The 20,579-nt window shown below is 49.8% G+C and overlaps 6 protein-coding genes and 3 non-coding genes across 9 annotated transcripts; 6 read left to right on the forward strand and 3 right to left on the reverse strand.

The window, feature by feature from the left end:
- Positions 1 to 524: 524 nt before the first annotated feature.
- On the forward strand, positions 525 to 1,394 carry ASPBRDRAFT_121652 (putative C2H2 transcription factor; the record flags this gene model as incomplete). Its single annotated transcript, XM_067617446.1, has 2 exons — positions 525 to 787; positions 869 to 1,394. The coding sequence occupies 2 exons, from the start codon at positions 525 to 527 to the stop codon at positions 1,392 to 1,394; spliced, it is 789 nt and encodes a 262-aa protein (XP_067480859.1).
- Positions 1,395 to 3,409: 2,015 nt separating this feature from the next.
- Positions 3,410 to 3,490, forward strand: ASPBRDRAFT_t114. Its single transcript has one exon. It is a non-coding gene; the product is annotated as a tRNA-Ser (tRNA).
- Positions 3,491 to 5,616: 2,126 nt separating this feature from the next.
- Positions 5,617 to 5,697, reverse strand: ASPBRDRAFT_t124. The gene has a single exon. It is a non-coding gene; the product is annotated as a tRNA-Ser (tRNA).
- A 361-nt stretch (positions 5,698 to 6,058) lies between these two features.
- Positions 6,059 to 6,139, reverse strand: ASPBRDRAFT_t123. The gene has a single exon. It is a non-coding gene; the product is annotated as a tRNA-Ser (tRNA).
- A 1,057-nt stretch (positions 6,140 to 7,196) lies between these two features.
- On the forward strand, positions 7,197 to 8,543 carry ASPBRDRAFT_41306 (dual specificity protein phosphatase family protein). Its single transcript, XM_067624533.1, has one exon. It carries the CDS (start codon positions 7,522 to 7,524, stop codon positions 8,455 to 8,457), a length of 936 nt encoding a protein of 311 aa, XP_067480860.1. The 5' UTR covers positions 7,197 to 7,521; the 3' UTR covers positions 8,458 to 8,543.
- A 417-nt stretch (positions 8,544 to 8,960) lies between these two features.
- Positions 8,961 to 10,999, forward strand: ASPBRDRAFT_194548 (uncharacterized protein; the record flags this gene model as incomplete). Its single annotated transcript, XM_067620764.1, has 2 exons — positions 8,961 to 9,455; positions 9,521 to 10,999. 2 exons carry the CDS (start codon positions 8,961 to 8,963, stop codon positions 10,997 to 10,999), a joined length of 1,974 nt encoding a protein of 657 aa, XP_067480861.1.
- A 1,869-nt stretch (positions 11,000 to 12,868) lies between these two features.
- Positions 12,869 to 14,404, forward strand: ASPBRDRAFT_122060 (hydantoinase/dihydropyrimidinase family protein; the record flags this gene model as incomplete). Its single annotated transcript, XM_067617486.1, has 2 exons — positions 12,869 to 13,045; positions 13,109 to 14,404. 2 exons carry the CDS (start codon positions 12,869 to 12,871, stop codon positions 14,402 to 14,404), a joined length of 1,473 nt encoding a protein of 490 aa, XP_067480862.1.
- Positions 14,405 to 14,903: 499 nt separating this feature from the next.
- Positions 14,904 to 16,480, reverse strand: ASPBRDRAFT_73950 (F-box protein; the record flags this gene model as incomplete). The annotated part of the gene is made up of 1 exon (XM_067629234.1): positions 14,904 to 16,480. The coding sequence occupies one exon, from the start codon at positions 16,478 to 16,480 to the stop codon at positions 15,014 to 15,016; it is 1,467 nt and encodes a 488-aa protein (XP_067480863.1). The 3' UTR covers positions 14,904 to 15,013.
- A 1,181-nt stretch (positions 16,481 to 17,661) lies between these two features.
- ASPBRDRAFT_174412 (putative SNF2 family helicase/ATPase PasG) lies at positions 17,662 to 20,555 on the forward strand (the record flags this gene model as incomplete). The annotated part of the gene is made up of 4 exons (XM_067619776.1): positions 17,662 to 17,871; positions 17,956 to 18,813; positions 18,876 to 19,620; positions 19,690 to 20,555. The coding sequence occupies 4 exons, from the start codon at positions 17,662 to 17,664 to the stop codon at positions 20,553 to 20,555; spliced, it is 2,679 nt and encodes an 892-aa protein (XP_067480864.1).
- Positions 20,556 to 20,579: the final 24 nt, after the last annotated feature.

A 20,579-nucleotide genomic window follows, 5' to 3' on the forward strand; every position in this document is an offset into this window, starting at 1 on the left:
ATCTGGATTTTCATAAATAAATTCGACTGATTTTTGCTGCTGCTACTGTTGCTATTATTGTGGTTGTTGGATTTTACGCGCCAGCAACTGGGATTATTAATGCCGTATAAGTAACTAACCAACATCCATCTTCTCTGGCTTCTGCTCTTTGACAGATAAATTGCCCTCCCCCAACCACTCCGACCTTCCCTTTTCAGTGGCGGATCCGCCAAGACATTTCCCAACTGGCCACCCTGTATCACGTGCGCGTGTCGCTAGATGCCTTGTTTTCCGTCCTGAAAAAATTGGCAATCCGTCCTTCCGAACTGAGCAAACAAACCATCCATCGCCCAGTGCCACCCGACGCGCATTGAGCTCGTCGACCAGCTAATATCAACTCCCTTTCCCTCCCATCTCGTCACCCGCTGCCCTTGACCTTTCTTCATCTTTACCACCGTCTACCTATCTCCTATTCTCCGCTTCGTTTTCCGAACGCCACCACGGCCAACCCCCTTCGCAATTGAGGGCGGGGTTGTAGCTGCGCTATGGGTGACGGCTCTGATTATCCTAGTCCACGAAGTGAAGGTCCCGGTGGACCTACCTCTGTTCTCGTCACTGTGCAAGACTCGCTTTCTCCAGCTCCTAAAATGAACGACCAACTGTCTCCGAACTTCATGGAAGGCACGCGCCCGCGACTGTCGGTGAGAAGAGCGCGGGATCCGCCCAAGAACACTGCCGGTCAAATCTACTGCGACCATCCGGAGTGCCAGCACTCGCCCCCAACGTTTCGCCGCCCGTGCGAATGGAAGTAAGTTTCTCTCGTCGTGTCTCAAAGACGAGTCTACAAAATCCCCGATTTAAAGAAAGCTAACGGTTTGCCACTTCACAGCAAACACATGGACAAACACGATCGCCCGTACAAGTGCATGGAACCCGGCTGCGACAAGATTCAAGGTTTTACATACTCTGGCGGTCTGCTGAGGCATCAGCGGGAGGTGCATAAGAAGAACATCAATGCCAAGAAACCCTTGATGTGTCCGTACGCCGACTGCAATCGCAGCACGGGTAACGGGTTTACGCGTCAAGAAAACTTGAAAGAGCACCTTCGCCGCCGCCACATGCACACTGAGAACGGACATGCATCCGAGCTCCCTATTGCCCCGTCGCCCGATCTGGATGGCACCACGTCTCTTGCGACGGCATCGGCGGCCTTGAAGAGGAAGCGCGAATCTCTCGGAGATGATCCGGCCACCCTCGAGCTTCCCGAGGAGGAAGAGAATGGGGTGGATCTTCGCAACGAACTGAAGAGGTTGCGTCGCGAGGTCCAGGAAAAGGACCGCCGACTGGAGGAGTTGGAACGCATCGTGGCTGGACTACAGCAGGCTATTCCTCAGACCGCGACGTCACAGGGCTAGCTGGATGCGCAGGGTCTGGTTTTCGACGAGTGGTATTGATTAATCGCTCTTTCTTCTTTTCTTACCTTGTTGCTTTTCCCTGTTCTCGTGCTACTTTGGGCTCTCCCCTTTCGCTTTTCCTCCCCCGCGCCCCATTTTTTTGGTTCAGAGTCATTTCCACTTCATTCATGGTTTGCTGTATGAAATTTGCATTCTAAGGGCGTTCAAATTATGCAAATTATGGGCCTTGGTTGTTTTCGCGAATCTGTCTACAACATCTACGGGTGGTTCATATTGGTGGGTCTACATCTCGGAACGCATGGATAAGATCAGGCAGCTCTGAAGATGATGGCGTTTGCTCGAGGTCGTTGATACAGACCAGGTGGTGTTTTTTATTCTGATTTATCCTCATGTTTCCTACCCCTTTCTCTTTTTTCCCTATCTTTCTCTCCATTTTCTTATTATCTATTATTCCCTGAAATATACCCAGGCGTTTCACCCCGTTTCTTTTGTTGCTCTGACTTTCCATAATCTTGTCTTCACTTGTGCCTTAAATCCTCCGATGCAAACGTAGCTGTCGATCCTGGGATGCGTAGTCCCTCCACCACGTCAATGGGGTGAAAATATAAAAGACGTCTCTCGTCAATTTTTCAACCTCTTTGTCTTCATGGCAAGCTGGATGGCGCCAAGGGCTCCCTTTCGTATTGAAATTGTAATCATGACCGGCACGTACATTTCTAGACATATCGTGTAGTCCTTGGACTCTATTTCGTACTTCAATCATAGCCTCATCTATCTGGTTTAGCCCGGCAGGCAGGGGGACAGGCATCTATCGGCCTTGCATCCAAGGCTATCACCCTCACCAGTCACTCACTTACTATCATCCATCTTGCATCCATCTCGCAGTTATCCCACTCCTGCCTCCATGATTACCAATCACATCACCACAAGGCTAGACACTCCATTACTGACCACGTATAATATGACACATACCTCACGATCATCCTTCCTTCCTTCCTTCCTTCCTTCCTTCCTTCTCACCAGCTCGTAACCGGCTAGTCAGCCATGTGCAGCAAGCAGTAGCCCAGGTAACAAGGCCAGCCCTCATTAGTCTCGGTATTCGGTCGTCATCACTCAACTTCCACAACAGCCCCTTACATAGTACATAAAGGTCCAGCCAGCCTAACGTGGCTCCCTCCAGGAAGGACGAACATCCAAGTCTAGACTAGATTTAATTAATTACCGCGCGTGACTCTTCCGTGACTCATAACTTTTTTCGTTTGGGTAACTAACTGACTAACTAGTAAGCACTCTCGGTAGATATCTAGCCTAGCTTCTTGACTGGTAATTAGTAGTTAGGGAGCTTATCTGATATGACTCAGGTTTGATAGCCCGGTTTTCACGTGCTTGTATGCTCTGCCGGGTTGTTCGAATTGTTGTTGGTTGGTTGGTTGATTGGTGGCCTTGTAGACGGGGGTTAGCATGTCTGGACTAGGAATCTACTAGTAGCATTGTTGTAGGTGAGGGTATAGATTACTTGGTGGTGATTGGCTGTATGCATGCGCTGGGTAGTAGTATAGTACTCCGTCCGGTCTATAGAGGATGTTGGTGCTGGGTGGCGAATATACGCTTAGCTTCACTTTGAGGATCTACGGCTGTAAATGAGACAAGATGCACCGTGTAGAGGGGTGGGAAAATTGATGGCTTATGAATGTTGCGCCGTGTTCGGCGTTTATGCACTGTGATGGATAGACGCCGTGGTAACTAGCGCCTGGGAATCCTGAGGTGGTAGCTGTTGGGACTAAAGTAGCCCTGGGGTTTAAGGGTGGAGCCTAAGAGGGCCGTGTGCAAAGGTAGTGTGCTGGGATTGATCTATAGCATGTGACGATAACCAACGATGGTGAGTTGAGGGTTGATACTCAGAGGTTGGATGCCTGGTGGTACAGGCAGGGAGACATAGTAAGTGCTTGAGGCTGTCTTCCAGTGATTTATCACTGGCTTCTATTGCTCAAAAGCGAGCCGTAATATATCAATTAGTCAGTGTGGCCGAGTGGTTAAGGCGATAGACTAGAAATCTATTGGGTTCGCCCGCACAGGTTCGAGTCCTGTCGCTGACGTTTTTTGCTTTTACGAGCTCGGCTGGGGAACTAATCGTGTTGTTTCCTCCTATTCATCCTTTTTGCTTTCATTTTTGCTTTCTGCGCTATTATAGCTGAGTGCGTACGCTGGATGCAGTGGATCGCTTGGTTTGAGATGTCACTCCTCTGTTCTGGACGAGATATAACCCCATTGTTGACTAGATCTTTGCGGAAGGAATTTCCGGCTGTCATAAACCTCGGTCATTGACTGCCTATTGAAGGGTAGAGCTCCTAGCCAGTGGCACGATGCGCCATGGCAATTATCATATGGAGTAAATCTGGCTGCGTCATAGAAAAGACTGTCTCATAACGTGCGAGGTTTATTAGAATAGTTTGACTGGCAACGTGCTATGGCCGTGGCTGTTTTGCTAATCTCAAATCAGAGTGAAAGCGCCAACGCAGTTTTTGCAGGGACTATGTATTGGCAATGACGGCGGCGCCCCTGAGGGACCTATCTGTATATGTCACTTTGCAAAGATCAGCTTTGAACGGTATCAAGGGTGCAGAAAATATTTTTATGATCTTTGGCCCGAGGCTTTTGTGCGTGCTTAATCTGCATACCTGACTAGCTCTCATTGCCTATATATGTGTTCAACTGCAGGACAGTATAGCATGCAGTCTATAGAGCTGCGAGTCCGTCTGGCTTTCATGTTGTTGGTTCGCACAAACAGGCAATCTCAAGAGGTCAAATGCGGGACCTGTCTTCAAAAGCTCGAGACTGGAACTTGAAGGTCCAGTATATTACAAGACACTAACACTCCCAGCATGGCTTGGAGATAGATAGAAGCTTAGTCGACATTCTTGAGGCTTCTGGGCCGGGATTCTGGTTGTAGGGACCTCGGACGTACCTTCTGCCATGCTGTGCCAGCAATGTCACAGCCCGACGAGTGAATGACGAGAGGCCAGACGTCAGGCCCACGAAATAAGATGACTCAAAGATCAATCTGATATGATCTGGCAGACCAATGAGAATCTCCAGCTGGGCGAGATGTTGGAACAATCGCCAAAATCCACTTCTTGCCTCTGTCCAATGGGGACGTGTCAAGGAGACGCGTACTGGAAACTTTGTATTCACTTCATCCTGACGTCTATGCGATTTTTGTGCCGCCTGTGACGATGTGTTTAGAAGCTTCTCTACGTGCGTTCCTGCCGCATGTGTCTGCTTCCATTATCCTGCAGCTCGATGGAACTTATTGATTCTCTTCTGGCGAGTACGACACAGAATAATCATGCCACATGCGTTATAGGGGGGCCATTCAGTCCCCGCAGCTTCCGCCGTATCACTTTGGTATGCTTATTTGGTACGTCAGTGCTTTCCTTTGCGCTAATTGCTTTAGCCCGGGCTGTTTTACTGATTGGTCGGTCTGAATGTATCAACTATAGGGCCGACATTTCAGAACACTACACTCATTAAGGGCTAGAGGTAGAGTTTGTCTCAGGGCAATGGAATCGTCTTCAAGCCTATGCCGTCCAGCATCCAAGCCATACTCGCCGTGGGGTCATGAAAGAGTTCAACAGTATTTCCTTGATGGGAGCAGCCCATGGTCCGTTGGCTCTGCACAGCGAAGGTTGCATACACTCTATTCGACTTAGACCTAGCTTCTATCAATGGGACAAGGTTCTGAGTACCGTTTGTCGATGCCACACGCAGATAATGTACGCTTTGTTCGGGGTGAGATTCTCTTGCGTTATGCTGTCTCACCCCCAATACCAAGAAGACACGGGAGGAAATTCTGGATAACAAGGGCGTTTCAATGCTGCATGCGACTCGACGCTGACACAGGAGCCCAGGATAGAAGGCATTTTGGATGTAATGTCGTGCATTCGCTCAGGACGGTCTCCCGGGCGATCAACGACTTCGGGGAATACGTATTTGAATAGCGAGTTACATGCAGCCTTCTGCCATCGCAGAACGACAATTCGGTCTTGGTGTGTCGGTGGGTACGACGCTCTCTAAGACATGGGTGATGATGGGGGAAAAAAGGATAGCGAGTTACATGCAGCCTTCTGCCATCGCAGAACGACAATTCGGTCTTGGTGTGTCGGTGGGTACGACGCTCTCTAAGACATGGGTGATGATGGGGGAAAAAAGGAAACAAAAAAGTCGTCAGCGACAGGACTCGAACCTGTGCGGGCGAACCCAATAGATTTCTAGTCTATCGCCTTAACCACTCGGCCACACTGACTTTTTCTTGTTCGAAGGTCAATTATTATCATAGATACTGGAGCTTAATGGTTATGTACCAGTACCACTTCAGGATGCACATCATCCAGGCTATGATCCCTACCAGATGCGATATGGGCGTGCGTTGTGGCAGGACTGGGTATCATTCGCCAGATCCATTGTCTGGTGTCCGAAGGAAAAATGAATGAATGACTATGGCGGTTATCGGAAAAGCTATCTGGCAATTATGGAGGGTTTTCCCATGCAAAAACTTGCCATGCTCAGCCACCTGCGCAGACTGCAGACTGCAGACTGACTTGGGCAATCCCCACACTCTCCGGGTAGTAGCTGGACAAAGAAAGGAATGAAAAAGAACAAAAAAACGTCAGCGACAGGACTCGAACCTGTGCGGGCGAACCCAATAGATTTCTAGTCTATCGCCTTAACCACTCGGCCACACTGACTTCTATTTCCTTTTTGCTCAAAATTTTGACATTATGTGAGAATCTGAAATATCGGAAGTAGCCCTTCGAAATATCGAAACCTGATGGGATGTGTGTACAGGTAAGGTTGTACCGACCTAGCATACTCCTTATCATCCGAGAATTTGCGGCACATAGCAGTGGATGCTACTGGGCAGCTTCATCGACCTTCGATTCCAGCTTGAATGAAAGCGTGCTAGGTTTATTTGGGGGTGTCTCAGTTTCAAGTTTTGTGGACATGCAGTTTATATATTCTGGCTGTGCCCTCCAATGGGATGTCCCGCAAACGGCTTCCGCCGAATGACATGACAATGAACATGATAGAGTAGTAAGTAGCACGATTGGATTTGCACAAAGAAGCAGCCCACGACAACTACCACACAAGACGGAAGTTTTGACATGGAACCATCCTATAGGATCCTATCTAGTGACAAGGTGGTGACAATACAGCGCCTCGGCCGACATCCAGCTACCAGTTTATTCCGGTAGTAGGCACTCACCTAGTATTCTCGATGCTCGCCAGGACAAGTAGTCAGCTAGAAAGCGCCGAACCTGAAGCAAAACCGGTGTAGTCATAGTTTCCGTGCCCACATTAGAGCCCGGTCGTGTGTACATCACCCTGACTACACAACTCCCCATCACTACTGGCAGGTTGACATTCTCCCCAATCGCCGAGTGCAAAAGTTACTATCGACCCACGGATTATCAAACCCCTCCCAGCACCCAGGCCACACACCTGGGAGACAGAGAACCATGTGGCAGAGCAGGCACAAAATGTCGGTCACAGGAAGCCTCACGGAGGAGCCCAGCAATTGCCCAGTCAGAGAAATACTTGTAATTGTAGAACCGAACAAATTAACTGCCACCTAGGGCGTCGCTACTTCTGGCATGGGAGCCCCTGGAGAAACAACATAAGCTGGACGGTTTGGAGACAATCCACGGTGGAGTGAACCGAGAATGAGCCTGACCGAGAACTATGCCCCTTCTGGCAAGCTGGCATTATCCGAAAATACGAGATTGTGAGCAAAGAACACTTGCATTGGAAGCCCACAAAGGAATCAGATTGAAACCCGCCCGTCATTCAATGAGAGTGAAAGAGAAACAAGAGTACTACACACATGACGAGATGGCCTATAATGGTCCAGGTACACACCACCCCCTCTCCCCCAAATGACTAGACCGACCCCATTCACTTGGATCTGACCCAGTCCCACTTTATAAGTGAGGGCCCCCTCTTCCCTCTCCACTGCTCACTTCAGATCTTCAAACTTTTGTTTTCTCTAGCTGGCAGAGTTCAAGAAGTTTATTATTTTCACAATCGAAATTGGGCTGTGCTGTGCACGGAAGCCCCTTCCGCGGAAACAATGGCTCAACCATGCCATCCGGCGGAGCTTCCCATGTCCCATAGCATCAACGCTCAATACACTGCAAATCACCAGTACGGCTCGAGAAAAACCTCCATCCCGCCCTCACTATACACATGGCCGATACTCGGGGATGCGAATACCACCCATTGTGAGCCTGATAGCCATGCTGTGCACCATTTCCAAGAGGGGGAGTTCGTTCCGTCTGGGTTCTTCGACAAAGTCAACATGGATCTTTTCAGCAGTACCCCCTCGCCAGGTGGCGACTGGAGGTACGAAAAGCGCAGACAGGTCCATCAAATACTTCCCTTCCTTTACCTGGGACCCTGGAGCTGCCTCGCAGACAGAGGTTGGCTCAACCAAAATGGGTTCACCCTGCTTCTAGGCATCCGACATAATCGACTGGCCAAGGCAGGCCTTCTCTCCGGCGGCAAAGCAGCCGCGGACCTTAACATCGTGGCAGACTCTGTCGATTACCAAGATAACCAAGAACTCATTGGCATGCTTCCTTGCATCATTCGTTGCATCAACGAGCATATCGCGTCCTCGGCCCCCCTCGGACTGAGCCAGAGCACCGAGAAGAAGGTTCTTGTATTTTGTGAAACAGGCAACAATTCGTCGGCTCTGGTGGTGATGGCTTATTTGATGGTGATGCTGAATGTCAGTCCAACTAAGGCCATGGATTTGGTCCAGTCGCAGCGACTGAGCATAGTCGTGGACGAGTCGGCGACGCAGTTACTGTTGGCATTCGAGGCTATCATCAAGGCCAAACGAGATGTCGAAATAGCGCGCCGAGCCAACACCCTGGACACATCGACTTCCTCAAAGAAGCGAACCAATAGCCGAGATGCCGATGACATGGATATTGATGACTTCGAGAGGTTGGACCGAGAAAGAAAACCGTTGGCACCGTTTCAGGATCGTTCTGTCGCCTGATCTTCAATGCCATTCTTTGCTAGTACTTGTCACAAGAAATAGATAGATTTAGTCTGGTAGCGACAGGCGTTAAGTTGAATATGGGGAAATTACAGTTCTTTCTTTCTTCTTCCTTTATTTCTTTCCCCCCTTCACCCTTCTCCTCTCCCTCGTGTACTTCACACATGACGTGGAAGGCGCCGGGATTTCGATGCCTCGTGAAGTCAACATATAGCCCCAAAGCACAAGGCAAGCACAAGCAAGGCTCATCAATGTTATATATCCCTTTCCTATTTATCAACTTCTCCGGAAATTTCCAAAAGAAGCTCGTCACACAGAGCATCTTCTCCAAAGTTGAGTGGAGGCGTGCCTTCAACCCGTCAACAAATAAATAGCATTCACTGCCTTGCTTCAGTTTACTTCCACCTCCACCTTTACTTCCCCACACCATGAATTAATGCATCGAACTGTTGACCTTCTAATATCTCATTCTTATTTCACAGTGACTTTACCTATCTCTAGCAATGTCTACTCCTTGTCCACCCAAGAGCGCCATGAAACTTCGCAGCAGGATCCATCCACCAAATCGCTTCAGCCAAGATCAATACTACAGCCCATGCACTCAGAGATCCTTACGCGGGGCTCAAAATCAAGACTGCATCTACAGCACTCAGTTTGATCCCAACCTACCTCCGGCAGCGTTTCCGACCCTAGATTATCCATCACCCTTAAGCCTACACAATAAAGAAACGGGACATCGGGACGAAGAGGATGCCAGTCTCTCCAGTTCTCCCAGTGAGCAGATGCAAGCTGATGGAAGGTCTGAGAACAAGGGTGTGGGGAAGGAAAACTCAGGAGTACACATCAGACCCCCAGAATCAGGCGAGGATTGTATTGCAAGCAATGGGGATCTTAACCCAGTCTACAGGAGAAACATGGCCGTGTTTGCTAGTAGATACCGGGAGTCGTCAATCGAGAGAGAAATGATGGACAGTGATCTGGACGAGGACAGTATGGAGGTGGGTGGAGCACAATCCGATTTACTTTTGTTTTGACCACCACTGTCTAACAAAGCCTTGCACAGACATCCCTAGCGACACTTCCAGTCCGTTCTCGCAAATGGAGTGGCCTTTCCCCGAGATTTCAGGTTGAGATTATGGACAATATGCTCCAAGATTTCACTTGGCCAACAGTATGCCATTTGTTGGGGCTGACGGCGAAGGAGCGTGAGGAAACCCAGCAGAATATCCGCAAGCGGGATCAGCAAACGAAGCAGGAAGATATACAGTTGGAAGCTATGAGAGAAAGGCAATTGAGGGCACTTCTGCGGGTCGATAATTCTATACGTGGACATAATCGTGTTTCTCACCAGGGTCTCTTCAGCAAAATTTCTCGTCAGGTTTCTGGCAAATTACAGGCCGATCCCGACTCGGACTTTTCATTATGCCGGGCAAGTGAGCTGCTAGACGCCAGATCGTTCCTACGCATGCGTGGGATTGACCGCAAGTATGCAGGAGATTGGAGCAATGGTACGTCTGCTTGGCAGGCATTCGATGACCATGACAATGAGCTGTGTCCAGGAGGGGAAACCCAGCAACACGTTGTGGACGAAATGGACGAAGTGGACGAAACAGTGTTTGATGATTTTCCAGTACAAGGGAATGAAGATGACAATGTGCCTGGCTCGTGTGGTAACTGCACGACGCTCCCGAATGCCATAGTGGCTAAATACTGTCCGAACCTTGAGAGGAACAGGTCACTGCACGAAGCCTCTTCCAACAGGCCCGGGCAATGCCCCAGACATAAGGTAGTATATTGGGACCTTCCAAGCAGTGAACCATGTCGCCTAAGTGTTGGCGTGGAGAAAGCAGCTCATGTTTGCGATACCCGATGGGGATGCTCCAAGCTGGTATCGACATCCTGGGAGATGCCTCTAAAGGGTGCTTCCAATGAGAAGCCACGGCCAATCCTTGGAAGCTTCCATAACAATCAAAGCAACAAAGTCAACAAAGTCAACCCCAAGAAATCCCAGAATGCAGCCCTTGTTCCTTCGACCAGGCTTTCGTATGGAGATAGAACTGACAGGCGTGCAGCCCAAACCCTCCCTTCTCCGAGTCTTGGCCCACGACACGGAACATCGGCACCGGAAGTACACAAAGAGGCACCACACATGCCAAGCAGTGAAAATACGTATGTTACCTTATCTGATTCCAGGCGAACTTCAAGCCCTAGAGTCTGGTCCCCCAAAGCCACCCCAAACAACGTAGTATTCAGCACAAACTCAGACTGTCTTCCTACAGATGATAGCAAACAACAGCCGCGCGCAAACAAAGCACTGCCGTTTCTGCCAGAAGCAAGGAAGGACCCCAAAGGATCAGTGGAAGAAGTTTCTGGTCATGAGGTAGCAAAAGATGACCCACGGCCAGTAAATACTCCGAAACACTCAGGCGAATCGAAAGAAGACATGATGCACGCATCCGAAGAAATCAGCGACGGGGATAATAGCAGCGAGGATAGCGCTGAGGACGATGATGATGACGAGGTGGTACTTCTACCCGTATAACCGCTCACAAGAATGTCTAGTGATGACGTGCACCACGACAGAAGAACGAGCGTGCCCGCTCATAGAGCGATGGTAATCAAACCAGCCTGAAGAGAGGATATAGAATCTGCCCGGAGTACGAATGTCTTGCTTACATATCCCTTGATATTTCATCACATATGAATTGCACACAGCAAAGAGTGAAATCGTAATGCCAACTTAGTGAGTATCTGACACCCAACACGGGTTTGAGATACAGCATACAACATAGTAGATCTTCGAAGTTCTTTGTCCGTAAAGTCGTTTCTCTGCTTTCTGGGCTTGTGGACGCGACAAGCGGGCTTTAGGTTTCCATCACGCTAAAGGCTGCGGGCCCATGAAGAGTGATGTTGTGTGCGATCAAACTCCAAACCTAACAAATACATGAGACTTAGGAGAGCCTAAGGCAGCATTTATTGAATCAATTGTGAGCCTGAGGTGCAAGACCACATCAGGCAATGCCGCGTGACCCTACTTATGAGTCCCGGGAGCTCTCTTTTGTTATTTCTCATTTCTTCACTGCCTCATCTCTGGCAGCGACCTCTCCATCACTTCAATGTTAGAGCATCGCGAGGGCGAAACCTTGCTCACCCAGTACTACCATTACCCCATTACCTCAAAGAGGACTGCTGGCTATTTTCTTGGCCTGCTAGGTTTATATCATCGGATATGGCCGGAATAAAGCCAACTATTCTCAATCCAAAAGCACACCTAATAAGTTTGCAGTGGCAAAGGATTCAATCCACGAAAGGTAAAACCTGAGGTGGAGCCGTTACTCGCTTTCAGCCACTGAGTCAACAGTCAAGGCCCAGCCTTATGAGCAGATAAAGGGTGAACAATTGACACCAAGCGAGAGACGTGGCCTACAAGAGCATCTACTTTTGAGTGCTCAGCTGACGGCAGGCTCCCAACTGAGCCTAGCACTGCCCGAAGCTTAGCCGGACGAAAGAAAGTCATCTAGCCCCGATATCCATTGAAAGAGAACGGAGGAGAGCCAATTAGAGCTTGGGATCGAGGCCTGGTTGAAGGGGTATTGCGCCACAACAGTAGCCTGTCAGGACAGAGGCGAGATGCAACCAAACTATCAACAATCTCTCGGGAAGTGTGTACCCCCTCGCAACACCAGAGCATCCTTCTTGGCCGTGTCATACCTGCATTGAGAGACTGGCTGTGCCCTCTCTTGTGGGTTCGCTTCTCGACAGGTTTGCTGAGCGTACATAATACCGACCTACGAGGCGCAGATGGCTAGGTAATCATCAGTTCCAAGTAATAGTGTGTACGAAGGTACTTGTATCCAAAAAAAAGGTTGATGGTACTCGAAGCGATAACCTTAATCATAACGGCGCCACATGACGCTGGCCTAATCATGGGGATACTATCTGCCACGGGCAAGAAACCTGTTTTGCTCGACTGGACAACTTGTTATCCGACAACAGTGATGGTCTACGTACGCTGGAGCTCTCCTACCTAGGATCTGACAGCCACTAAAATCTATGACATCGAACCAGGGATTGATCTGGTGATAAGTTTTCAGGTTTTTGGATACTTTTGGAAGGCCTATAAAGGATGTTTTCAAGCCCCGAGGAAACGGGTTCGATAGTGACAATAAGCTCACACCCCGGCTGATCGATCTGGAGATAGGTAAATCTATTGAGATCGAGTAGCGTGGTTTTTATTGAAGGCCTGGTGGTTGCTTGCCTGGTCTCCTTGATGGTGTCGCGTTCATCCTGACTAGAACGATGAATCACTGCACCCTGCATAAGAACATTCATCTGCTTCTCTACAAACCCAAATCCTCAGTTCACTCCATAGAGGGCTCTAAGAGGTGAAATAGCTGCACTGGCACCTAGGATGCTCACCACTTCGTTTGACTGCATTGTACTGGATGGCACCGTTGTGACGGCCGCCGATGTTGGCCGGTATGACATCGGCATTAAGGATGGCAAGATCGCTATACTTGCTCCTGCGCGGTCCCTGGCCATAGCTCGCGCATCCCGAGTTATTGACGCCGAGGGTGCATATGTCATGGTATGTCCGGTTCAAAAACAATAGGCCCAGAGAGGATCTCAATCGCTGATAGTTCATTACCAGCCAGGCGGCATTGATGCGCATGTCCACTTAGCTGAACCGCGAGGCCAGGGTCAAGCGTCCGACAATTTTACAACAGGAACCCGTTCTGCAATTGCTGGCGGTACAACAAGCATCATCGCATTTGCTCCCCAGGATAAATTCGATCCATCCTTAATTAAGGCACTCGAAGAGGCACAAAAGAAAGCCGCCAATGCAGCATACTGTGACTATTCCGTTCACCTTATGATCTCGGATCCGAACAGACAGGCTCTCGACGAGTTTTCTATACTTCGCGAGCGCGGCGTATCGTCAGCTAAAATCTTCATGACCTACGAGACAATGCAGCTCCGTGACAGCCAGATCATGGATGTCTTGATGCAGGGCCGCATTGACGGAGTGACCATACTGGTCCATGCTGAAAACGGCGAAATGCTCACCTGGATGACTGAACAGCTCGAAAGCCGCATGCTACTTGAGCCGAAATATCATGCCGCCTCGCGGCCCCAGGTTCTGGAAAGTGAAGCTACCATCCGAGCCATAACCCTGAGCCAATTCATCGAGACACCAATCCTAATTGTCCATGTTTCCTCCCCGCTAGCTGCAAGCACGATTCGCACTGCCCAGACAGATGGGTACCCTATTTTTGCCGAGACATGCCCACAGTACCTTTTTTTGACCAGGAAAGACCTGGATAAGCTCGGATTCGAAGGCGCCAAATGCGTATGCTCACCTCCCCCACGCGAGGGTGAAGATGACCTAGAAAGCATCTGGACAGGGCTGCAAAACGGAACATTCACCATCCTCTCCTCTGACCATAGCCCATACGTCTACGACGACGATGTCAACGGGAAAAAGATAGCCATCACCGGCGACGAACCTCTAGGCCGGTTCCGAAACGTCCCCAATGGCTGTCCGGGAGTTGAAACACGTCTCCCTCTAGTCTGGAACGCCAACAGACTCACGCCTCAGAAGTTCGTCGAGGTCACAAGCACCAACCCGGCCAAAATGTACGGACTTTATCCACAGAAAGGCTCCATCATCCCGGGAATATCCGATGCGGATCTCACGATCTGGTATCCCTCTGCTCTGGAGCCATTTCCTATTACGAACTCGGCTTTACATCATAATGTGGACTATACGCCGTATGAAGGGCGCATGATCACCCAGTGGCCCCGATATACTCTGCTGCGTGGGGAAGTTGTTTGGGACAGGGATAATGGGGGCATTGTAGGTCAGAAAGGCTACGGGAAGTTTCTAAAGAGAGGGCGCAGTGCGCTTTGCCGTGATCAGTCAGAGTTGGATTTTACGAAGTTTTAGTTATACTTTTTGAGACTTAGAGGACTTACTGAAATAGTATCAGGTCGGATCACTCACTATGACAGAGAAAAGCACCCCGTGGAACTCCTGTACAAACACCAGAATTCTGTTGGTGAGAGTAGATTGGGCTTGGTCAGCATATAGGAACTAAATAACTAACTGTACGGAAAGAAGAGATGGGAAGCCTGGACTGCATCGGAATGTCTCTATGCAGAGTGAATGATTACCAAATTATGTTCTTGAGTTCCTCTCCCTCCGTACAGGATGGCTATTAGTTCTCAGTAAGAGGTTGTTTGTGTGAAGGACTTGCTTGCTAATACCCTGTGTCTCTCTTTATCTAATTCTCCTTTCTGATGCTTTCACTTACACTAGGCTAATCCAAAAGTTGTCGGCTGTTCAGCACAGAGATGGACATCCGCCTAGTATAGCTGATTCATAGTTATACCCGTAGTAAACGTAGACCTAGAGAACAGCGAAGTGGTGAAAGGAAATCAAGGCTCTGTGAACCATTATTCAAGTCATGTTCGGACGACCCTATATAGTGCCCAGCTATCGCCGCCGCCGATGTCATTGCAGAACTCATCCGATTGAAGCTACGACATTTAAAGACTATTCTCGACAGGCCCAGAAATTTATTCCATGCTTTTTATAGCTGACTTGCAATGTTCGAAGCCGCCGTTTAATCACTGGGTCTTCCTCCACCACACCGTGTCCGTGAGATCCGCCTGGACAAGAAATACATGGCTGCCCAAACGCCGTCTCAAGCATAATATACGTAATGGACACACTTTCTAGCTGAGGGAGATGTGTCAGGCAATGAGCTACCAAGGCCTCCAACTCGTCGCACAGCATATGAGAAGTCTGCACAAGACAGTCGGTTATGTGTAGGGTCCTCAGCGAGCTAGGGAGTATCTTCCACAGAGGAGAAAATGGGATGCGTGTGCCGGGACGAAAAGGCATTAGATTTACCATCCGCATACAGAGGCTTTCTAGGACGGGAAAGTCACACAAGGGCCCGAAGTATGCTGGCTGGGGATACACATCATCGTGATGGAGGAATTCGCTGCCATAGTGTGGGTGAGATGTAATACTAAGGCGCCGCAGCGTGGAACGGACTCGGTAAAGAGGAGCATACGCGCGGTGGGGTTCCCAGTGGAAGCCAGGACTGTGTGGATACCCAGGTCTGTGCCTTTTCGACTCCTGAAGTATCCATGTGAAGGCTTCGAGCTTTGGACACCCCGAGAGGAGGCGCGGTAATTGACTGATGGTTGTGGCGCACTGTTCGAGGTGGATTTCGGTTATTCCGCAGCCGAAGTTGTGAGGAGGGAGAGCTTGTTTATTTTGCTCCGTAATCCGCGTAACATGTATATATCTCAAGGAAGGAATTTTAAGATATGGTACCAGGCGATCCAGGGGTATACCTGGCGGATCAAAGTACTTTGGGGGTGTTTCTGCAAGTGTGAGATGCGTCAAGCGCGTGAGAATCCCTTGTTCGGGATTTGCTGCCCGGCGGATGATGCTGTCAAGATGAGGCGTTGAAGACGTAGAGTTTAGGCCGGACACGTGCTCCTGGCATGGCAACCAAACAGAAAGACGTTGTAAATTCCTAAGCTGAAGCAATAGCAGGGCGAACCAGGGATTTCTGAGGAGCTGGCGGGAATCGAGTTCTTCGTCAGAATCAAGAGCCTTTTGCCAACGCAGGATCGTCTGTCTGGTCACCGGACGAGGGAGCAAGCTCTCTTGGAGGGCTCTAGATGGCTTGAGTTCTGGTGTACCCTGATATGTGAATGGGTCAACCGACAGTGAGCGGACGAAACCAGCAAAAACTGGGTGTTCCCTGATGGCATAAAGGAGACACCGGGCAGGAGGGCCGCTCTTGGAGGTATTTGGGCCAGGTAGTATCTGGTAGAAATCGGTGTCAGATTCCTGGTTTGTCCCCAAAATGTGAATCTCGCGGTAGAGCTCCGGGGTGAAAGTGAAATAGTACGATTTGGAGACGCGAACCAGCTTGCATAACTCGCGAGAGTTGAGATATTGGCTGATTCGTATACGCAGTTCGAGGGGCAATCGATCCATGATGCTTGAGCGAGGGTTCATCTTGTTGCGAAAGCGTTGTTGTTTCTTGGTTAACTTGATTTCAGCCGGGCCTGCACACACTTAAAAGAGCGAGTAGGATGGAAGTTAAGAGGTGGTATCTTATTATATGTTGTATCCTTTGGATGTGGAATGCCATATTGATTGGAAAGGTCCTTAATGAACCTCTACTGGATTAGTAGGAAACTATCATTCAGTTTGACACCGTAAAAGGGCACCATGCCTCCATAGATAGAGGGATGGAATATCTTCCAAGACTGTCCTTGAGGATACCAGTCTTCGACCAGGGGTGACAATCCTTTCATTTCCCCATGGACGACTTCTCCCGCTTCTTTATAAGGTAGTGACAGGTGTAATATCTTCTAAGAGAAGCGACATAAAGCCTTAGCAAGGGGCATAGAAGGACATCAGCACCATAGCGTGGCTTTCTTTCTGCATCAAGACAAAGAAGGTGGAGATACTTGGAATGTTCCGATGCAAGACAACAAAAGCATCATTGGGGGTGGATAGATGGTATAGGTAGGGCTGGCTGCCTTTTTCAAAGCAACTTGCACTGAAATTCAGGAGACATTCAGGCAGAAACACACCCCATGCATCATGATAACTAGTTAATGAGTCCGGAATATTCACAGATTTATACTGCTCTTTCACGCCCTACACAACAGCACCACGGGGTACGATTCGGTCACAATCCATAGTCAGGATGCTCAATGAGGCCCAGGAGGGCCTGGATCATGAAACATTACTTCGCACATTACCTTGAGCAATGTGCCTGTATGTTATGTGGGAAGAAGCGTTCGTTCATGTGATAAGGCAAAAACCCATCTAAAGATGGTCCGTGCACTGACGCGAAAATCCGCGTGGGAGAACAAAGGCGCGCCGCATGTCCGTCATCCGTGCAGGCTGTGCCCAGTGTTGATGTTGTGCTCCCTTTCACAGGGTCTCATTATCGTGTATTGTCTTATGGAGTTGCAGAACATCTGGAAAAAAAATTACCGCAAGGCATTTTCAAATTCAATTTGCAGTTTGACAGGTTCACTCTGCTCCGGAATCCCGCTGTGGCAAGCAATGCCACATTGACCGCGCAAAAGACATTCTTAAGCTGAACGGCAGGTCCTAGAACACGATCTTCTTTAAAAAAACGCAGAATCGGAAATAGAAAGATGTCGAACCCAGATACTCCCATTACCGGGACCGATTCTCCCGATGAATTCGCACCCCGACCAGGCTCTTCGCAGGCGTCCACGCCGGTGACAAACGGACTCGATCAGGACGACAAAACTGCGCCGCAGGACAAGATGGATATATCCGAGGATATTGAAGGGATGGATGTGAAAGCAAAGGCGCTGATGCACCTTCTGAGCACTAGTGAGGTGCGATTGTTCGATCCTGGCTTTGGGGGAAATTTTGGGTGGCGCAGAACTATTGCTGATGAGTTTGCTCTCTCTTCTCGATAGGTCTTCGTTGCGATTATGGCGGACAAAATGAAGAAGCAGCAAGAGGAGGCGAGACTGGAAGCAGCCAAGCAGCAGCAGCAGCAGCAGCAAAAGCAAGGGGAAAAGACCGAAACCAAGCCCAAGGGTGCTAGCGAGCCGGTTGGACGGCGACAGACGCGCACGAGTGCAAGGCAGTCAGCTGCCACGTCAACGGAAGCTGCTGCTGAAGAAGGCAAGAAGGAAGAAGAACAGGGGTCTGCTAAGACCAGGAGGGGCCGGGGGAGGAAGTCTGCCTCTGCGGCCACGAATGGTAACACCATCTCCAGCTACTTCAAGAAGGCGGATGTGAAGGTCGACGAGGATAAGCCGACGGTCCAGGAAGCTTTGGAACATGCTGCAGATGAGTATGAAGCGAACCCAACGGCGCTAGGTGGGCAGGAACTGGTTGCTACCCAGCAGCCGGAGTTGGTGACTGGAGGGAAGATGAAGGAGTATCAATTGGAGGGTCTGGAGTGGCTCAAGTCTCTTTGGATGAATGGACTGTGTGGCATTCTGGCCGATGAGATGGGTCTTGGGAAGACTGTGCAGGCTATCTCCCTAATTGCTTTCTTCAAGGAGAAGAATGTTTCTGGTCCTTTCCTGATCGCTGCTCCCCTGAGCACGGTGAGCAATTGGGTGGATGAGTTTGCGAAGTGGACTCCAGGAATCAAGACAGTCTTATACCATGGGACAAGAGATGAACGTGCAACGATTAGGAGGAAGTTCATGAACATGAAGGACCAGAGGAGTGCGGATTTCCCCGTTGTCTGTACTTCCTATGAGATCTGCATGAACGATCGGAAGTTCCTCGCCCAATATCAGTGGCGGTATATCATTGTGGTATGTTTTAACTCCCACCCCAAGACCATCTGAGAAGTTTTCATTTTCTAATATGCCTGTAGGATGAAGGACATCGCTTGAAGAACATGAACTGTAAATTGATCAAAGAATTACTCACATACAATTCGGCCAACAGGCTCCTCATCACGGGCACGCCATTGCAGAACAACATCACGGAACTCTGGTCACTACTGCATTTTCTCTTACCTGAGATCTTTAACGATCTTAACAGCTTTCAGAGCTGGTTTGACTTCTCGTCCATGCTGGACAACACTGGCCAGACGGATGTCATGGAACGCCGAAAGCGCACGCTGGTCTCCACGATGCACTCGATCTTGAAGCCTTTCCTCCTCCGACGTGTGAAGACCGACGTTGAGACATCCCTTCCCAAGAAACGGGAATACATCCTGTATGCGCCCTTAACAGGGGAACAGAAGGACCTTTACCGCGAGATTCTCAACGGCACTGGTCGCCAGTACCTCGAGGAAAAAGCCACAGAACGTCTCATGGCCAAGAGTGGAAGACCATCACGGTCCCAAAGCCTGAAACGTAGCGCTGATGCCAGTGAAGCTTCATCACCGAACAAGAGTCTCAAATCTAGCCGTTCTTCCACTCCAGCCAGTACAGCACTGTCCACATCCCGGAGACGTGGCAAGGTGTCGAGCTACAAGGAGCTGAGTGACCGCGAATTCAACACCAGACTTCGCAGACTCGAGCAAGGACTGGAAGAAGACCTGGACATTGCCGAACAGCCCAGCGAGACAGAACAGGAAGAGCAAGAGAGAGCCAAAACCATCCGGCTTGCCAGTAAGCACTCCCCTCTCCCTGCCCTTATCCCACGCCCAAAAGCTGATCCTCCCCCTCCCATTCTATCAGAAAAAGAAATCGCTCAGAAGAAAATGCAAAACCCCATCATGCAAGCCCGACTTGCCTGCAACTCTCCTCACAACTTCTACTGGCCCTGGATGGACGACCCAACTTCCATCGACGAGACCCTCGTAACAGCCTCGGGCAAAATGCTCCTCCTAGACCGACTAGTCCCCTGTCTTCTCAGCAAGGGCCACAAGATCCTCATCTTCTCCCAATTTAAAACCCAACTCGACATCCTCCAAGATTGGGCCACGCAACTCCGCTCTTGGAACTGCTGCCGCATCGACGGCGCCGTCAGCCAAGAAGACCGCCGCGCGCAAATCAAAGCTTTCAACACCGACAAAAACTACAAGCTCTTCCTTCTCAGCACGCGCGCCGGTGGCCAAGGCATCAACCTCATGGCCGCCGACACCGTCATCCTCTTCGACTCCGACTGGAACCCGCAGCAGGATCTGCAGGCGCAGGATCGGGCCCACCGCATCGGCCAAACGAAACCGGTCATTGTCTATCGGCTTGCAACAAAGGGAACCGTGGAGCAGACATTACTCGAGAAAGCGGACTCGAAGCGTCGTCTGGAACGGTTGGTTATTCAGAAGGGCAAGTTCCGGAGTCTGTTGGATTCGGGTGGCCTTAGCTCCAATGATGTTGATGATTTGAAGAAGGCGCTGGGGCAGGATGAATATGAGAGTTTTGAGGCTGGAGCGGACCCGGCCACTTTGCTTTCGAAGAAGGATTTGGAGATCTTGACGGATCGGAGCGAGGAAGCATACGCTCGTGCTGAGAAGGGGTTGGATACTACTGGACGGGCTTTTATGGCTGTGGAGACCAAGAGGGATGGGGATGGTTTGATGGCGCAGATTATTGGGAAGTAATCCTTTTCCTCTCTTCTCATCTTG

The sequence above is a fragment of the Aspergillus brasiliensis genome (assembly GCF_001889945.1).
Source record: "Aspergillus brasiliensis CBS 101740 unplaced genomic scaffold ASPBRscaffold_4, whole genome shotgun sequence".
Lineage (NCBI taxonomy): Eukaryota > Fungi > Ascomycota > Eurotiomycetes > Eurotiales > Aspergillaceae > Aspergillus > Aspergillus brasiliensis.